This window comes from Synchiropus splendidus, chromosome 19 (assembly GCF_027744825.2).
Source record: "Synchiropus splendidus isolate RoL2022-P1 chromosome 19, RoL_Sspl_1.0, whole genome shotgun sequence".
NCBI classification, from domain to species: Eukaryota; Metazoa; Chordata; class Actinopteri; order Syngnathiformes; family Callionymidae; genus Synchiropus; species Synchiropus splendidus.
In genome coordinates, this window is record NC_071352.1 from 17,250,834 (window position 1) to 17,264,647 (window position 13,814).

The 13,814-nt window shown below is 45.8% G+C and overlaps 1 protein-coding gene across 3 annotated transcripts; it reads left to right on the forward strand.

Annotated features, from left to right (window-relative positions):
* The first annotated feature begins 863 nt into the window (after positions 1–863).
* Positions 864–13,680, forward strand: LOC128750618 (myosin-1B-like). Of its 3 annotated transcripts, none has more exons than XM_053850934.1 (38): positions 864–1,064; positions 1,697–1,840; positions 2,054–2,210; positions 2,338–2,365; positions 2,432–2,546; positions 2,614–2,706; positions 2,984–3,047; positions 3,235–3,333; positions 3,457–3,560; positions 3,659–3,797; positions 3,939–4,057; positions 4,133–4,282; positions 4,339–4,509; positions 4,582–4,888; positions 4,965–5,032; positions 5,103–5,190; positions 5,255–5,372; positions 5,431–5,554; positions 5,984–6,120; positions 6,255–6,510; positions 6,899–7,141; positions 7,202–7,378; positions 7,449–7,594; positions 7,730–7,820; positions 7,882–8,271; positions 8,357–8,483; positions 8,542–8,660; positions 8,729–8,925; positions 8,991–9,174; positions 9,441–9,606; positions 9,673–9,797; positions 9,925–10,233; positions 10,300–10,503; positions 12,372–12,497; positions 12,560–12,730; positions 12,800–12,904; positions 12,965–13,060; positions 13,125–13,680. In XM_053850934.1, exons 1-38 carry the CDS (start codon positions 864–866, stop codon positions 13,263–13,265), a joined length of 5,799 nt encoding a protein of 1,932 aa, XP_053706909.1. In that variant the 3' UTR covers positions 13,266–13,680. The 3 variants fall into 3 exon arrangements, with proteins under 3 accessions (XP_053706909.1, XP_053706910.1, XP_053706911.1); XM_053850935.1 differs by having other exon boundaries at positions 4,968–5,032; XM_053850936.1 differs by lacking the exon at positions 864–1,064 and having other exon boundaries at positions 1,695–1,840.
* The last annotated feature ends 134 nt before the right edge of the window (positions 13,681–13,814 follow it).

The following is a 13,814-nucleotide window of genomic DNA, read 5'->3' on the forward strand; positions in this document are numbered from 1 at the left end:
AGATGAAGATGAGTTCCTGATAAAGGAGGACATGAAGGTGCAATGAGAGGACATTGAGATCCATGACCAATAAAGAAGAGCTTCAGAAAGATCGACATAGTCTCACTCCAGCAGTGTTTCTCACTTAGCGGCCTCTGTAAATCACAAGCAAGTGCAGGAATCGTTGAGAACGTAAGATCCATGATTGAGAACACTTTTTTAAAATATACATGAGGCTTTTAATCTGAAAGTCAAGCGTGAGGGCGTCTTTTATATATGGCACTGGTCTGTGGATTAGACCTCTGTTGACCCCTGTCATCCATTAATTCTACTTTTTCTCGCTCAAACCTGCACCGTCCAGTTAAGCCAATGCGCTCTCAAAACCCTCCGTCCAGACAGAATCTGAACAAACCCTCTGTGGCTCTTTAATCTTCCCATGATCCCACTTGATGAGGTGGGATGTGTTGGGACAGTGAGGCCCGATAAGCTCCGGTGGTTAGCATTCATAACTTTTTAATAGATTGTCTCTGCCACCACAAACTGTTTGAAAGTGACACAATCCCGCTAAACTTAGAGCGGTCCGAAAATATGAAGAGAACAGATGTCCAAATAAAGGAGAACCAAACGCGCGCTGCTCGTATAAAAGTCTTTCACGGACTTCTACTGCACGCTGGTTTGTCCACATAAACACGAGCGCAGCACCCGAGTGAGTATCACTGCTCCCCATCATTTATGTGATTGTGTTGTGAAGCTGTTCATATCTGTCACTCTAATCTTTAGCTAACTAGGTTATCGAACTACAACGAATAAACTACAAAATAACTGTTCATTCTCATGAAAAAGATGTATTTTCGCTATTTTGCTTAATCCGTTCAGGTTTCAAAATGAGTGATGCAGAGATGGAGATCTTCGGGGTGGCGGCCCCATACCTCCGCAAATCTGAGCGTGAGAGAATCGCGGCTCAAAACGCGCCATTTGATGCTAAAATCGCCGTCTTTGTTCCTGAGCCAAGGCAGGAATACGTGAAGGGGAAAATCTTAAACCAAGAAGGCACCAAGGTCACCGTGGAGACCCAGGACCGCAAGGTTTGTGGTGTACTTTTATTTATATGGATAGGAACCATCTTAAAAACAGCTATGAAAGTCATGAAAAATTAAAATTCCTTTTTATTATTTTATTAAATTTAACATCAACAAAAAATATCGGTTGGAACATTAAAAGTATGAAAAAAAAACTGCATTGGCAATCACAACAAGAGCTAAAAAATGTAATGGACGGCATCACAGCATGCGCATATTTTTATATAAATAAAAGTAGTTTCAGATTTTAGCGTGCTTTTATTTTGAAGTTGTCACTTCCGGTAAGAGGGAAATTGGCGGCAAATTGGGAAAATACGCTTTTTAAAAAAATGAATGTAATAATTAAGGCGTTTATTAAGTGACCTGGATGAAGCGTTGGTATGTTGTTGTATAGTTTGTTTGAACTTGTCTTGTGTTTCAGTCCCTTACTATCAATGCTAGACGTCATTAACTGGTGAAGCTAACTGTTTGCTAACGTTGCTATCTGAGACAGCAGCAACGAGTAACGCAGAGACTCACCGTGTACAAAGTCTGCAGTAATATTGTGACATGAGTACAGAGTCGTTGTTTATGACTGAAATCGTGTCAGAAATTGTCTTCATAGTTCATCTCGTTGTGGTTTTGAAAACTGCCATTAGGTGATCGTTGTGCACCGGGATGACGTTCGCCCCATGAACCCGCCCAAGTTCGACAAGATTGAAGACATGGCTCTGCTGACGCACTTGCACGAACCCGCGGTCCTCTTCAACCTGAAGGAGAGATATGCTGCCTGGATGATCTACGTGAGTGGCTTGCGATAGTGATAGCAAAACAAACCCACATGCCTCCATGGGGTCAAAATCAATATGTCAAGTCAACGTCGTGACAGCGGGCAGACATGCTTTTCCAGGTAGACTGAAAAATAAGAGTTGAAATTTCAATCGCAACAAGACGCGTCGAATCGAATGAAGTTTACAAAGTTGATTATGATCCACACGCGTTATTTCGATCCACAGACGTATTCAGGTCTCTTCTGCGTCACTGTGAATCCCTACAAATGGCTCCCGGTTTACAATCCTGAGGTGGTGGCTGGATATAGAGGGAGGAAACGTCAGGAGGCGCCGCCGCACATCTTCTCCATTTCTGACAATGCTTACCAGTACATGCTTACAGGTGTGTGTGTGAGAGAGAGAGACAATGAAAACAAATGTCAACAAAATCACATTATTTGAGATGTGTCTTGCAAGTGCATGTTGTTTATATTTTTACTTAAACTGACATCTCTATTTTTGTCCTTCAGATCGAGAGAACCAGTCGATCCTCATCACGTGAGTGTCAAACACTCCACATGCTGCTGTTCTGTATGTACAGCAATGAACACTTCATTCCCTCAGTGGAGAATCTGGAGCAGGAAAAACAGTCAACACCAAACGAGTGATTCAGTATTTTGCCACCATCGCTTCGGTTGGAGACGCGAACAAGAAAGAGCAGCTTTCAGGGAAAATACAGGTTCAGTGTCTCAGTCATGAAACCAGTTCTATGTTCTGTTCGATCACCGTTTCTCTCCGTGGCTCAGGGAACTCTGGAGGACCAGATCATCCAAGCCAACCCTCTCCTGGAAGCTTTCGGCAATGCTAAGACAGTGAGGAACGACAACTCGTCTCGATTCGTGAGTTTCAATCTGTGGTTTACTGCTCATAAGTTTCAAATATTTCTTTTTTTTGAGAAGTATTCAGGCTACTGCGTGGTAACACACATTAACTCTATAATTACAGATTCTCACTCCCATTTCAAGTCATTTTTATTTTCTCAGTTTAGAATGTATTTAATTCATCTTTGTTCTGTCATATTATGTCTGTCTACTCCGAGTTTATAAATATGTATTTTAAATCGTAAATGTAATGTGTTTTTGTCATCTGAAGTTAATTACTACAAATACTCTTCAGGGTAAATTCATCCGCATCCACTTTGGAACCAAGGGGAAGTTGGCGTCAGCTGATATCGAAACGTGTAAGTATCACCTACGTATTGGTGTAAACAAGAGGGAAGACGAGGGAGTGAAAACATTATCTAGGGTTCATCGTTCCTGAGTGACAGACAATGATGAAGGAGTTGAGGAAGAGAGTGCAGGCAGGGTGGAGACGACCGTGACGTCAGAGCAGCATCAATCGTTTATTCTTTGTGCCCTGGTGTTCAGACCTTCTGGAGAAATCCAGAGTGACGTTCCAGCTTCCAGCAGAGCGAAGCTACCACATCTTCTACCAGATCATGTCCAGCAAGAAGTCGGATATAATCGGTGAGCTGAAGTCAGATCTGTGGGTGGATACTAGGTCCAAAGATTTCGACTGCAGTGCGTGGCATGAAATATGTCTGCCAGGAGATGGCGCTATACACCTTTTGTCCTTCACTATTTGACCAGAGATGCTGCTGATCACCTCAAACCCATACGACTATCCCTTCATTAGTCAGGGCGAGATCAAGGTGCTGAGCATCAATGACTCGGAGGAGCTGATGGCCACAGACGTGAGTCTGTATTATCAGCAGTCCTGACTCCTCTCTAGTTAGTGAAGAACTTTGAATGGTGTAAAATACTTTTTTTTTCATTTACATAATAACTCTAGAGTGCCATTGACATCCTGGGCTTCAACACAGAGGAGAAGACAGGGATCTACAAGCTGACTGGGGCTGTGATGCACAATGGGAACATGAAATTCAAGCAGAAGCAGCGAGAGGAGCAGGCTGAGCCCGATGGCACCAAGGGTGAGGCATCAGAACCTTATCCAAATCACAGAGCTGCGGACACACTCTCAGGAACAGGAAGTTCTCATGTTCTCATGACATCAGAACATCTTGTGTTTGCTGTGAAGTTTGAGTTCTTGAATATACACTTTGCTCCTGCAGTGGCGGACAAGGTGGCGTACCTCATGGGTCTGAACTCAGCTGACCTTCTGAAAGCCCTATGCTTCCCCCGGGTCAAAGTGGGGAATGAGTATGTGACCAAAGGTCAGACTCCACAGCAGGTAAGGTGCTGTGCAGCGCCAGTACCGTGCTGAAAAGATTGGTGTTAAGTCGACAAGTACCTTCATGATTTCCAGGTAAACAATGCAGTCGGTGCGCTGTCTAAGGCAGTGTATGAGAAACTGTTCCTGTGGATGGTGACACGTATTAACCAGCAGCTGGACACCAAACTGCCGAGACAGCATTTCATTGGCGTCCTGGACATCGCAGGGTTTGAGATCTTTGAGGTAAAGTGAGATGTTCCGAGAATTGCGGTGAGTGGTGATTTATTTTGACGTTCCAGATGAACAGTCTGGAGCAGCTGTGCATCAACTTCACCAACGAGAAGCTTCAACAGTTCTTCAACCACCACATGTTCGTGCTGGAGCAAGAGGAGTACAAGAAGGAGGGCATCGACTGGGAGTTCATCGACTTCGGCATGGACCTTGCTGCTTGCATTGAGCTCATTGAAAAGGTGAGTCGCCTCTTTGCGTGCTGTAATCCGACAAGCTGATGATAAACAGTTCACCCACTCTCTCCCATGCAGCCGATGGGAATCTTCTCCATCCTGGAGGAAGAGTGCATGTTCCCCAAAGCCACCGACACGTCCTTCAAGAACAAGCTGTATGACCAACATCTGGGGAAGAGCGGCATCTTTCAGAAGCCTAAATTATTGCGGGGAAAATCCGACGCTCACTTCTCTCTCATGCACTACGCTGGAACGGTGGACTACAACATCAGCGGCTGGTTAGAGAAGAACAAGGATCCCCTGAACGACACAGTGGTCCAACTCTATCAGAAAGCTGCTGTCAAACTTCTGTCGCAACTTTTTGCCTCCTATGCTTCTGCAGATGGTTTGTAGATCACTTGAGCTTGAGTTCTCCAGTTCCCTCACCTTAAATCAGATTTTTGTTTTTTTGTCTGTCACAGCAGTGGATGGGAAGAAGTGCTTTAAGAAGAAAGGTTCATCGTTCCAGACGGTCTCTGCTCTTTTCAGGGTTCGAACCGACAACTTTAGCGAGCAAACATTGTGACTCAGGACCTGAACCTTATGATGTTTCCCTGCAGGAGAACCTGAACAAGCTGATGGCCAACCTCCGCTCCACCCACCCTCACTTTGTCCGATGCATCATCCCCAACGAGACCAAAACTCCTGGTGAGAAAATCCCAAACTCATTTTTGTACTATGATTTCTTGACTGGAAGTGACTCTCCTGGTAGGGTCCATGGATCACCACCTGGTTCTGCACCAGCTGAGATGTAACGGCGTCCTGGAAGGAATCCGCATCTGCAGAAAAGGATTTCCCAGTCGTATCTTGTACGGAGACTTTAGACAAAGGTAAGATGTGGTTCTCGCCAAGTGCTTAGGTCTGAACGCTGACGCCCTTATCTGGCAGGTACAGGATACTGAACACTAGCGCTATCCCTGACGGTCAGTTCATCGACAGTAAAAAGGCCTCAGAGAAGCTGCTCGCCTCCATCGACGTGGACCACGCGCAGTATCGCTTTGGATACACCAAGGTAGATTTGTTTTTCCTCTTTAGTGGAAAAATATTATATCTTTGAAATTTGTAAAAGAAAAAGTGCAGCAGCATGGAAAAAATAATTGTGTGTTTTTAGTATTTTGAATGGATGTATTTTCTCTGTGATGCGTTTGTTTCTGTCTTACTCCATCTTAAGATATTGATCATTTTTAAGTGTCTCATATTTTCTTTTTTTCAGATATCATTGTATTGTTTTATTGACTTTCTGTTTCCTGTTATAGTTTTCTATTTTTTGTGGTCATGTTCAGAATTTTCTAATTAATTTTTTAACAGCAGCATATTTATTCTGCAATGAATTTAAGCATTTTCTTACTTTTGATTTCATCTTGTTTTTTTGTTGTTTGTAAATATCTTCAAGCAATGATTGAATCCTTGCTGAGAGAACCGATTTTTTTTCCTCTGCCAGGTGTTCTTCAAAGCTGGACTCCTTGGTCTCCTGGAGGAGATGAGGGATGAGCGTCTGGCGGTTCTGATGACTCGTATCCAGGCAGTTGCTCGAGGTTACGTCACCAGACTGAAGCTGAAGGAGCTGATGAAGAAAAGGTGAGTGTTCATGTCCGCTGCTGGTGACCTGAGTGGATACGCTCTTCCATCCCTTCAAAATTATCACAGGAGTTGCAGCACAGTCCAATTTTCACGCCGAAAATGTATTGTATTACTCTCTCGTTGCTCTTCAGAGAGTCCATCTTCATCATCCAGTACAATATCCGCTCCTTCATGAATGTGAAGAACTGGCCGTGGATGCGTCTCTACTTCAAGATCAAACCTCTACTGCGCAGTGCTGAGGCAGAGAAGGTGATGCAGAACATGAAGGAGGAGTTTTCCCGGCTCAAAGACGAGTTTGCGAAGTCCGAAGCCCGCAAGAAGGAGCTGGAGGAGAAGATGGTGATGCTGGTCCAGGAGAAGAACGACCTCCACCTCCAGATTCAGGCGGTGAGGAAAACACAGCCACCAGTTCGTATTGATTCTCTTATGCGTGATAAAGAGGTTGTCTGTTTTAGAAGCAGAGAGATCAATAACAGAGAGAGATAAGTTGCATCGATCGCTGCTCTGAAATAAACTCTGTAGCGAACAATCTATTTGTTAAAGGAGAGCAGTTCACCTGCTGATTATAACTAAGACTTCCATGATACATTTCTTTTCGTCTTTTATCTGCTTTAATTTACATTCTACATCTCCTTGACCTTTTGGCCCTGACCCATATCATTACATGTCTTCATCTGTCTGTGCTGCCTGTGATGAAAATTCCAAACTTTTACAACCTATTTTGAAGAGTTAAACCAGATTAAAAAAAAAAAAAAACGTGTCATTGTTTCTCCAGGAAAGGGAGAACTTGTGCGACGCCGTGGAGCGCTGCGAAGGCCTCATCAAGAGCAAGATCCACCTGGAGGCCAAAGTCAAGGAGTTCTCTGAGAGGATGGAGGAAGAAGAAGAAATCAACGCTGATATCACAGCCAAGAAGAGGAAGCTGGAGGACGAGTGCACGGAGCTGAAGAGAGACATCGATGACTTGGAGCTGACCGTGGCCAAAGTGGAGAAGGAGAAATACGCCGCTGAAAACAAGGTCAGATGTTTGAAAGTTCAACTGCATTTCTAAGGTGACTAACATACTCTTCATTTACAGATCAAGAACTTGGTGGAGGAGCTGACGACGCTGGAGGACGCTCTGACAAAATCATCGAAAGAGTTGAGAGCCCTGCAGGAGGTTCATCAGCAGGCACTGGACGACCTTCAGGCAGAGGAGGACAAGGTCAACGCTCTCATGAAGATCAAGATGAAGTTGGAGCAGCAGGCGGACCATGTAAGTCAGATGGGACCTAGATTTGATCGATCGAGTTGTAGGTTGATTCTGTTGGGCCCGTCTCCTGCAGCTGGAGGCTTCTCTGGAGCAGGAGAAGAAGATTCGAGCAGACCTGGAAAGATCTAAACGTAAACTAGAAGGAGACCTGAAGCTGTTGCAGGAGACAGTGATGGACATGGAGAACGAGCGTCAGCAAATGGAAGAGAGGCTGAATAAGTGAGATAAACCACAGACCTACCAAAGACTGCTGACTCATAGTGATGTTCCGTTGCACACAAAAATAATACCTACTCATGTTTCCTTGGCTGGATGTTCTCATCTGCTAGTATTTGATCAGGATGTTTCTTTCAGAAAAGACTTTGAAATCATCACCTTTCAGTGCAGAGTGGAGGATGAGCAGGCATTGGCATGTCAGCTGCAAAAGAAGATTAAAGAACTGCAGGTGTGTATGTCCTCCTCAATAGGTTTGCCGTGAAAGAGATTTGATTTTAATCTCCCTCCAGGCTCGTATCGAGGAGTTGGAGGAGGAGATGGAGTCTGAGCGTGCAGCTCGAGCCAAGGTGGAGAAGCAGCGTTCGGATCTGTCGAGGGAGCTGGAGGAGATCAGCGAGCGGCTGGAGGAGGCTGGGGGAGCAACTGCCGCTCAGGCCGAGCTCAACAAGAAGCATGACGCTGAGTTTGCAAGGCTCCGGCGTGAACTGGAGGAGCTGACGTTGCAGCATGAGTCCAGCGGTGCCACGCTGAGGAAGAAACAGGCCGACAGCGTTGCCGAACTCAGCGAACAGATCGACAACCTGCAGCGAGTCAAGCAGAAGCTGGAGAAGGAGAAGAGCGAGCTGAAGATGGAAGTGGACGACATGGCCAGCAGCATGGAGAGTGTACTCAAAGGCAAGGTCAGAGTTCAACATGCAATCAATGCGTTTGGAGTCGATTTAAAAAAAAAAAAAAAAAAAAAAGGCGATGGATTTTTTTGTGCAGGCGAATCTAGAGCGAATGTTCAGGAGCCTGGAAGACCAAATGAGCGAACATAAGCTGAAAGCCGAAGAAACTCAGAGGTCACTGAGTGACTGCGCAGCCCTCAATGCTCGTCTGCAGACGGAGAATGGTGCGCTGGTTTGTAAAAGCAGCAAGAAAGGATCCTGACTTTTTGTCTGATGTTGCAGTGGAACTCTCACGTCTGCTGGAGGAGAAAGAAGCAACTTTGTCGCAGCTGACCAGAGTGAAACTCGCTGGAAGTCAACAGATTGGTGAGCTGAAGAGACAGTTGGATGAAGAAATAAAGGTATAGCTGAAAGTTAAGTTGGTAACCTGAAGGCGGTGGGACCTTAGTCTGATGTCTGTCTCACTCAGGGTAGAAACGCTGTGGCTCACAGTCTCCAGTCTTCCCGTCACGACTGCGATCTTCTCCGCGAGCAGTACGAGGAAGAGCAGGAGGCCAAAGGCGAACTGCAGCGTTGCCTGTCCAAGGCCAACAGTGACGTGGCACAGTGGAGAACCAAATACGAAACGGACGCCATCCAACGCACGGAGGATCTGGAAGAGGCCAAGTATGACTGTGTTGTCTCGAGTCAGCACTTTTCCCCTGACCTTTTGAGTCGCTCTCTTCTCTCAGGAAGCGGCTGGCCCAGCGGCTGCAGGAGTCAGAGGAGCAAACGGAGGCTTCAAATGTCAAGTGTTCCTCTCTGGAGAAGACTAAGCAGCGTCTGAATGCCGAGGTGGAGGACCTGATGGTGGAGCTGGAGAGGTCGAACGCTGCAAATACATCTTTGGATAAGAAACAGAAAAACTTTGACAAGGTAAAGATCCAGTCGTCAAATGGTTGGCTGTGTTTCTGACTGCAAGAATGGGGCTTGAATTCATGGCAGTACTTGAGTGTCACTCGGCTGTATCCCAAACATCTGAGTGAGTCCTAGAGAGGGCTGGGTGTCCCTGGTGTATTACGAATGGCAGAAAACAAGGACGTGGAGACTGTCTGTGTAGAAAGAAGCAGATTAAAGAATAAAATGTATTTGAAACGACGAGTAATTACTGCAAATAAACACCTCTGCAACTGGTGTTTCAGGTTCTCGCTGAGTGGAAGCAGAAGTTCGAGGAGGTGCAATTTGACCTGGAGGTTTCTCAGAGAGAGTCCAGAGGTCTGAGCACAGAACTCTTCAAGATGAAGAACTGCTATGAAGAAGCTCTGGATCACCTGGAGAGTGTGAAGAGAGACAACAAGAACCTCCAGGGTGACTTTGCCAAGCCTCAGTTGGCTCTCCGTTTTGATTCTTAAGTGTGTCTTTTTCTGTTTACAGAGGAGGTGTCCGACATCTCAGAGCAGCTGAGCCAGTCCACTAAGATGATCCATGAGCTGGAGAAAATGGCCAAACAAGCTGACCAGGAGAAGAGAGACTCTCAGGCTGCTCTTGAGGAAGTTCAGGTTTGTTTGTTATCCACAGATGATGATCTGCTGCTGCTGGTGTGAAGGTAGTGCTGAGACTACTGCAGCCATGTGGTGATAGATGTTTGTTGTGGGAAGCGTCACTGAACATGATTTTCCCCTGCAGTCCACCCTGGAACACGAGGAGGCCAAAATCCTGCATCTCCAGCTGGTGCTGAGCCAGATCAAGAGTGAGGTGGACAGGAGGGTGGTGGAAAAAGATGAGGAAATGGAGCAGCTGAAGAAGAGCCACCAGAGGACAGTGGACATGCTGCAGATCACTCTGGACTCCGAGACTCGCAGCCGAAACGACGCTGTCCGTGTGAAGAAGAAGATAGAGGGCGACCTGAATGAGCTCGAGGTGCAGCTGGGGCACACGAGCCGGCAGGCAGTTGAAGCGACCAAACAGCTGAGGAACGTCCAGACCCAGCTGAAGGTCTGATGACGACATACAGAAACATCCTCAAATCCTGGATCCGAGCTTCATGAGTCTGCATTGCAGGATGTTCAGGTCCACCTGGACGAGGCAGTCCACAGTGAGGAGGACACCAAGGAGCAGCTGGCCATCACTGAGCGCCGCAACAACCTGATGACGGCTGAGATGGAGGAGATTAGAGCAGCACTGGAGCAGTCGGAGAGGTGTCGCAAACTGGCTGAGCAGGAAGTGATCGATATCAGCGAGAGGACTCAGCTGCTGCACACTCAGGTGAGGACACACTTCTGACGGAGCTTTTGATTGAACACTGCTGTGTAGTGTCTCCAGAATCAGTCGTTGATTGGCGCTAGGGACGGGCTATAACTTATCGCACATGATATACCGCCAAACACAATCTCCCCGATGACAATTCTGCATCTCACGATAAATTTGATCAACACACGGCTCATTCGCTGCATTGGACCTGCACACGTGAACATGACGAGACCGCGGCGACGTTTGACAGCCGACACCGCCGTGTGACACTTGTGGAGAGTGTGGTGGGCTTTGGCTCACCATGGTACTTTGAAACTGATTTTTAATCCAGGGAACCTTTGATCATGACGCTGGTCGACTCTGAGTCTCTGGATCCGTGTTTATGTTATGAGAGGGAGTGGTCCTCTTACGTTTTTCATCACACAAGACAAAGGACTGACAGTTTGGATCATGTCATCATCTGGAGAATAGACTCTGACTCCATGATCATTTCTTCACCTGATGGTTTCTAATGTTTCTTCAGTAGCATCTAGGAACTGTGTCCAGACTGCTCCATAGTTCAAGTCAGCTGTTCAGAGACATGAGATACAGCAGACAGACAGACAGACGGCTCCATTGAAGCCCTAAATAAAGCTGGCAGAGCAGCCTGTCAGACACCAGCGGCTTCTACCAGAGACCTGAAACATTGAGTTTCTCATCTCTGCACTGCAGAGTTCACTCTTCTATTGAGACGTCAACAGACCATGGTGTTGGAGACAAACTCCACTCATACGTTTCATCACAAAAAGAGAGACTGTAGTGTCCAAAACCTGGACTAGAATGAAAATGTATTTTTCATGATAATTATTGTTATTGCCGAAATGACAACATTTATCGCGATCACTTTTTTGGTCCATATCGCCCATCCCTAATTGGCGCCCAATGATTTCAAGGTTGCACACAGTCTCACGGTCACATTTAAGAGCTGCTGAAACACTAGGCCTGGAGTCATAATGTCAAATTGTCATCAGTACGGTCTTGGCAGGTCACCTTTGAAAGGCTGTTGCCAGGCGAGGTTTCTCACATTTCTTCCATGAGGTTCATGAAGCGTCGCTCCAATCAACACTCACACATTTAAAGAACATTTTCACAGAGTCTGTGTCCAGACATGTTTTGCAACGTGACATGTAGAGAAATCTCTGTGAGCTGCGAAGAATGTGCTGAGTGTATTTTCTTAGCTCTGCTCCAGATTTTTCTATTTCAGTATATCCCTCACGCAGGCCATGAAGGCACCGCATCATGTGCTTTACTGAAGGTGGTCTGGGCTGGTATCCAGTACCCCGCATGCATAGACGTAAACAAACCAAAACCTTGTGAAATGACACGTGATCAGTGCAAGGATATTTGTCATTGAAAGGTCCAACCAACAGCAGAACCAGGTGCAAGTCATGTTCATCAAATTTACGAAAAAAAAAAAAAGTTGTTGAGAAAATTGGAAAAACTTGATGAAATTCTGCATGAATATTATAAAATCATGTCTAAATATCATAAAATAACAATGATAGATTAAAAACTAAAATTAATTTGAAACTGCTGCGATAGTGGCTTTCATGAAGAGTTTTTACTGTTGGGGGTGACGACCTCACTTTCTTCATCATTTTTCTTCATCATCTTTATCATTCTGTGATAGTAAACAACTTCTTCATAGTTGTTGACTGTCACAGATTTGCAGCTGTCAAGTCAATACAGTGACACAGGTGTAAAAAAAACCCCAAAACTTTAAGCGGCCCTCAAGGAGGCGCTCGCGGCCCAACCAAGGGCCCTGGCCCTGTGGTTAAGAATCACAGACAAACTCTAATTGGCAGAAGACTAATTCTGTCCATGTGCCACTCACTTCTGAGCAGAACACCAGTCTCCTCAACTCGAAAAAGAAGATGGAATCCGACCTGGCTCACCTTCAGACCCAGGCGGAGGAAAGTGTCCAGGAGACTCGAAATGCTGAGGAGAAGGCCAGAAAAGCTGTCACGGACGTAGGACTGCTCTCATCTCCAAATGTTGGGAATTTCAGACCGACGTGACTCTTGCTGTGTAGGTGGCCATGATGTCTGAGGAGCTGAAGAAGGAGCAGGACACCACCGCTCACCTGGAGAGGATGAAGAGGAACCTGGAGGTGACTGTGAAAGATCTGCAGCAGCGTCTGGACGAGGCTGAGCAGTTGGCTCTGAAGGGGGGAAAGAAGGAGCTGCACAAGATGGAGACCCGGGTCAGACTTCCTGCTGCGATACCTGTCATTCATCTCATGTGTTCGTTTGAGTTAGCATTTGTCTTCCAGGTGCGAGAACTGGAGAAAGAGTTAGACTTGGAGCAGCAGCGTGGCAGCGAAGCTCTGAAAGGTGTGCGTAAATACGAGCGGAAGATCAAAGAGCTGACCTTCCAGGTACGACTGCAGGTCTTTAACCATGTGAACCAGACTGTCAACAAACCTGTCCTCTTCCAGGGTGAAGAGGAGAAGAAGAACTCGGCACGGCTACAGGATCTGGTCAACAAGCTGCAGCTGAAGCTGAAGCTGTTCAAGCGTCAATGCGAGGAAGCGGTGAGCGGAACTCAGTGCTCATGTGAATGTTGCTTTTAATTTACACTTTCATGGTGCCCCGCAGGAGGAGCAAACAAGCATCCATCTGGCCAAGAGTCGCAAGGTGCAGCACGAGCTGGAGGAGGCGGTGGAGCGGGCCGACATTGCTGAGTCACAGCTCAATAAGTTACGCGCCAAAAGTCGCGATTTTGTCGTAAAGGAGTAGAAACGTAGCATTTCCTGATGACTGATTTGATAAATCTTTCCAGTCTGACACATCCATCCAGGACACATCGTGCAGCAGCAACATGTTTAAGATTTGAAACGTTATATTGTGTTGAGTTGTGGCCACTACAAGTTTGTCTCCTATTATATAAATGTTTTGTTTGACTAACTAAGTCTTTAAAAGCTTGGATTTATTTGACAGCCTGTTAAATTTACCTGTTTAATCTTCAAATTCCATTCACGCAGTGGTCTGAGCTGATCACTCTTTTGTCCATATTCCCAACTGTTTCCTGACCACTTCCACAACTTTGACTTTCAAAAACATGTTTGGAGTTTCACATCCAAGTATGTGAAGTTTGAATTGTTGACTAACCTCTTCATGGTTTGGGAATAAATCCTTCCTCCTATCTCCTTGATTCTCCACTCTTTCCTTGATGATGTGTGATTTCATGTCTTCATTTGTACCAAAAGGATCAGAACCTCTTTTTTTATGCAGCATGATTTTCAAAATACACAATTTTTCTTTATGTTTCCATTCCACCTATCCTGC

What these genes read in the sequence shown, in the direction of transcription:
- LOC128750618 (XM_053850934.1), top strand. Translation starts at nt 864, where the DNA reads ATGAGTGATGCAGAGATGGAGATCTTCGGGGTGGCGGCCCCATACCTC. An exon ending in TGGAGACCCAGGACCGCAAG is followed by an intron (nt 1,065 to 1,696) that starts GTTTGTGGTGTA and finishes AACTGCCATTAG; the next exon opens with GTGATCGTTGTGCACCGGGA. An exon ending in AGCTTTCAGGGAAAATACAG is followed by an intron (nt 2,547 to 2,613) that starts GTTCAGTGTCTC and finishes TCCGTGGCTCAG; the next exon opens with GGAACTCTGGAGGACCAGAT.